Source organism: Pimephales promelas, chromosome 21, assembly GCF_988280905.1.
Source record: "Pimephales promelas chromosome 21, fPimPro1.hap1.1, whole genome shotgun sequence".
Classification (NCBI taxonomy): Eukaryota; Metazoa; Chordata; class Actinopteri; order Cypriniformes; family Leuciscidae; genus Pimephales; species Pimephales promelas.
Window position 1 is genome coordinate 20,317,364 of NC_142789.1, and position 10,221 is coordinate 20,327,584.

At 35.8% G+C, this 10,221-nt stretch overlaps 1 protein-coding gene across 4 annotated transcripts; it reads left to right on the top strand.

Moving 5' to 3' along the window:
* Positions 1-207: 207 nt before the first annotated feature.
* comtb (catechol-O-methyltransferase b) lies at positions 208-9,655 on the top strand. 4 transcript variants are annotated; one of them, XM_039674064.2, is made up of 7 exons: positions 1,475-1,490; positions 1,694-1,764; positions 5,148-5,319; positions 5,432-5,549; positions 6,842-7,035; positions 7,172-7,303; positions 7,477-9,652. In XM_039674064.2, the coding sequence occupies exons 3-7, from the start codon at positions 5,149-5,151 to the stop codon at positions 7,654-7,656; spliced, it is 795 nt and encodes a 264-aa protein (XP_039529998.2). In that variant the 5' UTR covers positions 1,475-1,490; positions 1,694-1,764; position 5,148; the 3' UTR covers positions 7,657-9,652. The 4 variants fall into 4 exon arrangements, with proteins under 4 accessions (XP_039529995.2, XP_039529998.2, XP_039529997.2 ...); XM_039674061.2 differs by lacking the exons at positions 1,475-1,490; positions 1,694-1,764 and adding an exon at positions 208-222 and having other exon boundaries at positions 7,477-9,655; XM_039674063.2 differs by lacking the exon at positions 1,475-1,490 and having other exon boundaries at positions 1,618-1,764.
* Positions 9,656-10,221: the final 566 nt, after the last annotated feature.

The window sequence follows — 10,221 nt, forward strand, 5'->3', positions numbered from 1 at the left end:
TATGTGTACTTGTAGTAAGTGTAACTTGTGTGCTGGGTCTGTGTTCATTTCTGTTGTCATGTGGACTCTTATTTTGAAGTTATTTTCTGTTCCCATTGTCAGATTAGGTCTCTGGCTCCCCTGTTTGGATTATGTTCCTGTTTCTATCTTGGATTATCTTGGTTTTTTGAATGAACTGTTGCTGCACTTGGATTCTCACCTCTCCTCATCCCTGCTTAAAACGTAACAGAAAGATTATATATAGTATTGGTATTGATAGATTACTTCTTTCAGTAGTTATGTGTAGGTTTATACCTGTCTATATGTTTATAGGCTACTTCTGCGGTTTATTGTTTTCATGATACATGTGGTCATCCTGCAAGGCATGACATTTTGTTCCACTGTATGTCTCGACTCCACATACAGCAGAATGACAATAAAGCTCAATTGTTTTGACTTGTACAGAAAGAGTGTACAGTACTACGTTCATTTATAGCATCAACTGTTTTTCTTGGAAAAGGAATGACTGTTGGGAATGGAGAAAGGATGTAGACATAGGATGTGCTCTCCTGTCTGCATCAAAGTCTGTGAATGGTCTCAGGAGGGTATTGTCCAATACATATCGGAAAGACATTCAATAATTGCTATTAAGTGTTCAGGAAGCTTGGCTGGTACCACTGACCTTTAGTTAGTATGGTCGCATTTCTATGACTGATCTGTGCTATTTTAGTGCAGAAGACAGACAGTATTTAATGTTGAATGGTTCTAAAGATGTTTTAGAGCACTTTCAGATTGGAGGGGCCTTATTATTTGGGATTACTGGAAGGTTGTCACACACAGTCCCCATATTTTGCGTGTATTGTTATTTTATTATTTGCTTTTGTAAAGTCTGCATCAGCAGTTCAGTCATTTACTTTAGTCCATGCTGGAACTCAGTGCCTATGCTCAGCCACAACACATCCATAAAGTCTACTTTTCTACTGATTGTGTTTGATATATTGAAGGGGATGCTTTTTATTGTACTTAAAAATAACTAAAAGTACTAAAAATATACCAAATTGAATAATTGGGTAATTTAGAGTTCAGACAGTTCCTGTCCATTCTTTATCTGACCTCCAGGAGGCAGTATATTTCTTATAAGGAGACACCGAAGCACTTTGTTATATTTAACAAAATCTTGTTTATAATATATTTTAATTCTTATAATTATATATTCATGAGGTTAAATGGAATGAAAAAATACAAAACTATTTTCGAACAATTTAAAATGTGTGTTAACTATAGGCTACACTGACAACTACAGCTGTTCTGAAAAAAAAAAAAAAGATATTTAAGATATTTAACGTTACTCATTTCATGCCCTTTCCGTTGCGAACAAAACTTGAATCGGTTCAATTGAATGAGTTGGTTCACAACTAAAAGATCCGGTCGCTATGGTCGCTACGCGCGTGCTTTAACAAAAAGTAAACAACTAGAGGGGGAACTTTCAGCGAAGAACAATTTAAATCCCTGTATGATTTTAATCCATCGTATGATTTCAGAACTTGAATATTGGAACATTAATCGATTGATCGCTTCTGTTCGTTATATGAACAGCTGAGAGAGAGAGAGAGAGAGAGAGAGAGAGAGAGAGAGAGAGAGAGAGAGAGAGAGAGAGAGAGAGAGAGAGAGAGAGCGAGCGAGCTGAACAGTATGTGCATTTCCATCTTTGCAGGTTGCTTATAAGAGAAGGTCCTTTAGTAAAATAGATATTTTGTAAAAGGAAAGCAGAGGCCCTCATCGAAAGTAAGTGTTTTCTCTCTGTCATTTATGCTTAAATGGTAATTTATTCTCATTGTTGTCACTTGCTGGCATTTTTGTTGAATTATGAACAGTCAGAAAACGCTGTATGCTATCCACCATGAAGAATAAGATAATTTACTGCCTTTTTAAAGATGTTGTCCATTTATGAAAATAGCCTATGTTGTGTTCATAATAATGTTACACTTTCCAGACTCTTTCATAAAATAATAACTATGTTTTTAGTTTCAGGCAATGTTTCATTGTGTTTGTGCTCACTTTGTAAATATTTTCTAGGCTTGTCTTGTTTAAAATTGAAACCCAATTTACGTTAAATCTATTTTAGTAAATGTTTCACAGTGAGTGTGTGTTCTGGTCAGCCGATACCAATTATCGTGTTTGCACATCACCGAAGACAAAACAGTCTTTTTTAGTTTATCACATTTCTTGTTCACTTTAAATTATTATCTATCTCTAAACTTTAATATAGCTTTTATAATAAAATCCTTGTGCTATTTAGCATTATTGCTGCGATGCTTGCTATTGCAGTGTGAATTAACATTATAGTACACACATATTGAACTTTTTCAATGCATTACATACACTGGTAAATATTTACAGCCATGAAATTTGTGAAAGCCAGCCTCTGTGCTTCTCTCATTCCTTTCTGACACCCATTTGAGAGGATTTTCTCTCTAAAAATGGCTGTCCAGCATAGTGGCTAAACTCTGCATTCCACTCTAGACCCCAGCTACATTTGTGTAGGTCTATATATTTTAAGAAAGCCTGAGAACATCTTGTCATGGTCCTCTCTTAGGGGTGACACACTCTTTGTCTAATAGCTCTTAACCTTGTGCTTGTTGCCATGCAACTCTAAAATCCAACTTGAGAAGTGCTTTTCTTACTCTTCATGACTACTCTATTAACAGATCTTCTTTTTTGTGATAAAGTACATATTTACTTTTCAGTGGATATTTTTATTTAATGTACTATTTATTCTATTAAGCAAAACATCAAAAAAAAAAAAAAAAAAAAAAAAAACGTTTAGTTGTGTAGGCAGCTTGCGTGAAGGGGCCGACCTGGGGGCCGACCGACAGAGGCTTAGCCGGAGCCAGTTTGTGTGGAATGACATCCATGGCCCAGAAGCCCAAGGTGGAATCGCTGGCTCGTTGAAGCAAGGCGGATAAGGGGGCTCAGCAGACCGGGGCGATGACGGAGGGAGAGAGAATGGAGGCCGGTGGGAAGGAGTAGCCTGGTGCTTGACTGAGGCTGCGCTGGAGGGACAAGGGGGCCTGGAGAAGACCTGGGACTGACAGACCACGGTGGAGTCGAGGGAGTGCAGAGCCTGGGCGAAGCCAATGGGTTTACCGACAGAGGAGGAGTCGTGGGCCTGGAGGACCAAGGTGAAACCTTAAGGTGAAACCCAGAGGTGAAATCCAGGGAACTGGCTGGAACCAGCGGCAGGGATGGGAGCAGGGAGTTGCGCAGGAACAACAGTGGAGGAAGGTTTTCGGATGGGAACGGTACACAGATCTATCAGGTAACAGTCTGTTCCTGGCTCCCGGATTGACTGGTCAGTGGCCGCACGCTCCAGGCAGTCAAACTCCACAAGAATTTCACAGGAATGATTTCAGTGGCTGTCTTTGGCTCTGTGGTGGAAGTGGGTGGAAGTTTGGCTCTGTCTGGGACTGTAACTGGGTCAGGTTTGACACACTTGAAACCCTCATACGGGTAAGCAGACTCCAGACAGATGAAGATGTATTTCCTCCAGGTGTAACCCCCCCCCCAAACTAAACTCTGGAAATCACTAGGATCACACAGGAGATAAACAGCACATAATTACGACAAAGGATTGAACTGAACAGGGAGTGTATATACAAGAGATAACAAGGAAATGAGACACGTGATAATTCTAAGGTTTTTTTATTTTTATTTTTTTGTCTCACATGATTTGAATTAATTGTCACATGTCTTGGAGTGTGTGTCTAATTAAGGTGATTATCTGTGTCTGTAAGAGTTGTATTTTTCAACATGGGTATTGTGTCCTCGTCCGTGCTGTCCGCAGCTGTGTACGTGTCTAAACGGGAGTTCAACTGTTGGAAGCAACAACAGCAGAAATAACAGCAGAAAAAGCAGTAATAGTCAACAGCAGCAGCAGCAATAACAGCAGTAGAAGCAGCAAAATATCAACAGCAGTCTTAATAACAGCATAGGCAGCAGCAATTACAACAGTAGAAGCAACAACGTATCCAGATCTATTCCACCAAGAACAAACATTATTAATGTTGAAAACGGTTGTGCTGCATAGTGCTGCTAAAAATAATAGTTTTGTGGAATCTGTGATACATTTTTTTTACTTGACTCTTGATGAATAGAATGTTCAAAAGAACTGTATTTTAGCAATTTAAAATAAAAAAAAATCTGTTAACCAACTTTTGAATGGTTGTGTATAATAAATATTTTACAAGTTTTTGTTATCTAGGTTATCTTGTGGTGTCGACAAAACACACATTTTGTGAGAAAATTACAGTTTTGTCCCAATCCCAATATCTGTTTCATGGACAGATTGAGCTAAAGCAACATGTTGTAGCAATAGCAACCAAATAATCACATGAGAGAGATTTTCAGGCTTTATTTGCTGCATAACTAACCACCCATCTCATTAGACCAATACAATAGAGGAATGACCAGACAGATGAAAGCACAGTACTGAATAAGAACGTTCATTACCATATACATTCATCTCATGCCCTGCTGGAGTGAAGACCTGAGCTCTATTAAAGTGTAATTATATTACTAGTGTGTGTGTGTGTGTGTATGCTGTCTTGAAAGGTGATACTATTTTACTGTAGTTTTTTATCAAATAAATTCAGCCTTGGTGAACAAACAAACACCTCAATTATCCTAAACCTTTAAACGGTGGTGTATATTGATTTCCGATTTGTATCTGAAATATTTACATAGTGGCAAAGTTAAATAAAATAACAAATAATACATATAATAACTTCTAAAATACTTAAGGCAATGCAAACGCTTTGAATAGACATTTGATTCAATTTATGTATGTTTTCTGAGCCAATGGGCTTTATGCACAGCATGCACTACTTCCTGAACTTCAGCCAGCTCCTTGTTTCCTGTCTGCCATTATTGGGCAAAATTGATTAATTCAGGTGTGTCTGATTATTGTTGCCGTGACTACTGAGGTCAAGCACACCTGAATTAATCAATGTGTCCAATAATGGCAGACAGGAAACAAGGAGCTGGCTGAAATTCAGGAAGAAGTGAAGCTGTGCATAAAGCCAGTTAACTAGATCTGTACTTTATGTGATTATAAGCTTAATTCAAAAAATGTATTCTAATGGTTTATGCATCTCTTTGTCTGGCTCTAGTATGTTGCTGGTGTTGCTGTGCTGGTTTTTCGGGGTCACAGGGCTTTTATTTATCTTGTACTCCTGGTTCATCCCTGCTGTTGTGCAGTTCAACGGCAGTCTCGCGTTACTCTGGCATGATGTCATCGTTCAGCATGCTCTTGATACTCTGACCAGATCTACTCAACCACAGGTGACTCAATTTGTCCTGCTTTAACAGTTTTCTATCTCAATACATAGGCCCATATAGCCCATAAAGTAAACAAAGTCGTCACCAGAACCCTTTATGTCTTTGTTGTGACCAGCGTCTGATGAAAGCAGTACGGAACCATGCAACCCGAGGTGACCCTCAGAGTGTGATCTCGGCCATTGATTATTACTGCCGACACAGGGAATGGGCTATGAACATCGGAGATGAGAAAGGTCAGAGCACTGCTTTTGTATTCCAGACTTGTCAAAAAAAATAAAAAATAAAAAAATTATTGATCAAAAATGTTCAGGGGAAGATCTGAAAGAAATTTCAGATTATTTTCTGAAGATGACATTTGAATATAATTGTTTCAAAATAGGGAAATGGGTTTTATTTTATTATTATGTCATTTTTATTACTTAACTAAGAAGTTTTGTATAAGCATTTGGGGTCAGTATTTATTTATTTAAATAAATGTATACTTTAATTCAGTAAGGGTGACTTCGCTTGATCAAAAGTGACAGTATAGACTTTTACATTGTTACAAAATATATTAAAATAGAAAACTTTTATTTTCATTTGTGATAATATTTTACAATGTTACTGTTTTACTGTATTTTTGATCAAATAAATGCAGCCTTGTTGAGCAGAAGAGACTTCCTTCATAAACATAAATAGTGTTCCGTATTCCAATATATGTACTCAAATTCACAAATTTGTGGAACTTTTGCTAAGCCAGATATATAATTTTAAATACTTATCAAATACTTGTCACTTGTTTAAATAATTGTCTCAAAACAACCGACTTGTGAGGATATTTTACTGATCCTCACCCACTAGTTAAAAAGGCTTATAATTCGTCCAAAACGGGGTTTTATTTAAAGGTAGTATTTTGCACATGTTTCTTGAAGGAAATGTTTAACGGTAGAGGTTGTGTTATCCCAGCAAACAAATTTAGGTTCTGGGAACGTTAGTTTTTGGTTCCCAGAACGTTCCTAGAAGGTTAAGGGAACATTCCCAGAACATTCTCCTTACATTATAAAAATGGAACCTAAAAATAACCTACATGGAATGTCCCTATAACATTCTTGTTTGGTTCCCAAAAAATAACCTCATGGGACCATTCGGGAACGTTAGGGAAACGTTCTGTGTTTGCTAGGATAGGCCATAGAAAATATCCTTAACCTGATAAAAAATCAATTGAAATCTATGCAATGTTCTCAATAATATAGTGAAACAAACGTGTGTGTGTGTGTGTGTTTGTGTGTGTGTGGCCTGGTAAACCCTACATTGTAATATTTGAAATCCTGCTCCTTGTGGGGAGGAGCCATTTTTTGGTCCCCATGAGGAAAACAGCTTATAAATAATTATGTGATAAATAATTAAGTGCAAAGAAGATAGGTTTAGGGGTAGAGTTGGTGTATAATGGGTAGAGAATATACAGTTTGTACAGTATAAAAATCATTATGGCAATGGGATGGACCCATAAAACAAGAAAACACAGCATTTGTGTGTGTGCACTCAGGCTCTATCCTGGACTCAGTGGTGAGTGAGTTGAACCCAGAGAAGGTCCTAGAGTTGGGCACATACTGTGGATACTCTACAGTGCGCATCGCTCGTCTGCTTCCTCCTGGAGCTCGTCTGATAACACTGGAGTTCAATGCAGATTATGCTGCAGTGGCTCGACAAGTAATCGCCTGGGCGGGTCTTGAAGACAGAGTAAGGGCCCTGTTCCTTCACAAACACTTAATTTACACACAGTAGTAGTCTTTATTTACTCTCTACTCTCTGCAAACATTATAAAGGAGTTGTATTCCTGTTTATTATGCCTTGTATCAATGTTTTACTTCATCAGGTCCAGCTTGTAGAAGGTGCGTCTGAAGATTGGATCCCGCGCATGAAGGAGCACTTCGGAATTGAAACATTTGATTTGGTTTTTCTGGACCACTGGAAGGACCGTTACCTCCCCGACACAAAATTAATGGAGGTGTGTTTGATTCTGACCACTGTAATTTTATTCAATCTCGGTTAGAGATTATGGTGTCTCTAAGAATGTCCAAAAACTTCATGAGTTCAGTTGCAAGTTCAGTATTTTCCTCTCGATTTTACAGGAAGCATATATCCAACCTTTTCTGTACTTCATGTCTTCTTTATTAATAGGATTGTGGTCTACTAAGGAAAGGCACCGTTCTGCTTGCTGATAATGTGATCTGTCCGGGAGTCCCAGACTATCTTCAATATGTGCGCAATAGCCTTTCCTATAGAAGCTGCTATTTTAAATCCCATTTAGAGTATACCAAGGCAGAGGACGGCTTGGAGAAGTCTGTGTTTTTGGGCTAGAGATATACAGAAATGGTTCATATGCTTACCTTTTTTTGCTCGACTTTTTATGCTGAGAGTTTCGCAGATCTAACATTTATTATCATACAGTATGTCCTTAAGACTTACTGTACTTAAAATATGTGAATCAGGGCACAGTTCTGCACATTTGTTCAAACAAGACCACTCTTTTACCACTATGAACCACTAGAGGGTAGGATCACATCTAAAATGGCTTGTCTAGACCCCCTCTTTCAGTGAAATTTTATCTTAAAAATATATACTAGTGACTTATATTTATATATATACTAGTGACTTATACTAGTGACTTTATATATACTTGTATTTATATTTTTACAGAAAATGTAACCTTTTTAGGGTATTTTACTATTTTCCTTTATTTTATTTTATTCTGCATTAATTGAAACAATGCCACTTTGTGTTCATGTCATTTAGAGTGTGTTCATTTTAGCTGTTTTTTGCAGTATTGATAGTGGCTTTGAAGATTGCAGTTTTATTTACGTTTTTGGTGCATATTTTTGTATGCTTTAATGTTGCAAATAGTGTATCTGCCTCTGGCAATAATGTTTTATTCATTTAATTTTTAAGGTGATATTTTAATTAGCTTTTACTGTTAGCTTAATCTAAGCTATAGTGTCTTAATGTTAACTAAGTTATAAAACACATTTTCATGTCCTCACCACTGCTTGTGTGTATGTGGCCTGGTAAACCCTACATTATAAAACAAAATGTCCCCATGCACAAAGATTTTTTTTTTTTTCGACTGTTTAAGTTAAGACTATGAAGACTATTAACAAAACACAAGACTATGAAGATATAACAGACCCCTACATTCATTTATTATTCGGATCCATCCCTCTCATTTTTTTAGTGCCATATTCCATAACTTAATTTAACAGTCATAAATCTTTAATAGCATTGAAAATTAACCACTAGAGCCCAGCCACACATTTTAAAATAATACATCCACAAGCACACTTATAAATAAAAATATTATAGACACCTTAAACCTCTATGGTATACGGTGTTGCCACTGTAAAAAACAATGAGTAAAATTGACTTAATTTTTTCAAAGCAAGTTTTTGCACTGATAATTTTTGAGTAAATTTCACACATTAAATTAAGTAAACTATTCGTAACTAAGTTAAGTAAAAGTAATATAAGCAATAAACGAATTTTTATGTAGCTAATAAAAGGTTAAGAAATATCTATTCTATTTAATTGAATTTTTTCAACATTTCTGTACAACATTATTTTAAGTAGAAAATGAACTCCAAATGTCACAAAATGGCAAATTACTAATCCTAACAACAAAAGTAATGATAAAATAGTGTAAATACATTTGGAAAACAGAGAAAAATAAACCTCATTAATTATTTATGGCCCAGTGCATGATGGGAACACCAGTATCAGAAAAGTTGAGTAATTTTACTTAATTTTATAATGTTGATATTTACGCTTTCATTTCTACATGATTGAATTGAGTTCTACTATAGAATTGACTTTTTTTATTCTTGCCTGAACTAACTTTTTTTTATGTAAATTACATTGTTTTTTTTCTGTAGTATTTACTTCACCACAAAATAATTTTTATCAGTCCAGTGCTTGAAGATGAGGATGCAGATGGATATGAAAACTTGATATGATAACTTGACATGATGGTTTGGTAATACTTGTGTTAAGGAACAATGTTGCCTGAGAGCAACAGCTGGAAATGAAATGAAATTTTATTAAATAAAAAAAAAAAATTGTAAAAAAAAATAAAATAATTTTAATTAAATAAAAAAAAATGGATAAAAAAGAAAGAAATTTGTAATACATCAAAAACTGGATAAATGTGTTTGTTCAAGTGTCTGGTTAGAAATTGATGTTTTCAATAAATAGCCTATATATTTTTTTTTCCAAAGTGAAAATGTCAATTTTTAAAATTTGTCCTTTGTGATACAATGTCGCCTTAGGCACCAAACTTAAAAATAACAATAATAAATAAATAAAAAATTATTGATAATGTTAGTGTCCAATTTTAAGCAGGACACTCACACAAATAACCACAAATATTTGTTTCTTTCATTGATATCATATTGGGTAAGGGTTATGATCAGTGAACACTCTCCCTGGTTTGCTTTAAAATTTAACAGAGATGGCGTTTATTTGAATAATTCATTCATAACATAAAGCCAAAGATATCCAGAGAAAAAAAGTAACCAATAGTAAAGAGTGCAGGGTCAATATGTTGGAGATGTGAAAAGCCATTAGCCCATATACAGTCATGTGTGTCAGAATAAAGTCCCAAGGTATTATGGACCAGAGTAAGGCTATACATACCATTTAAAAACACACGTGACAGTGAGGTCAGATAGATTAAATGTCTTTATAAAAAGACAAAGAATAATTCTAAAATCTACTAAAATAAATCATATAAATCATGATGAGACTAGGGTCTCGCACCAGATTGTTTCATAAAAGCAGAAGGTCTAAACGCAGAAAACTATCCAGCAGTGTTCACATTAAAAATATATACCGGTCCATCCCTCTCAGAGACTTTTCAAAAGCATGCATGATGTG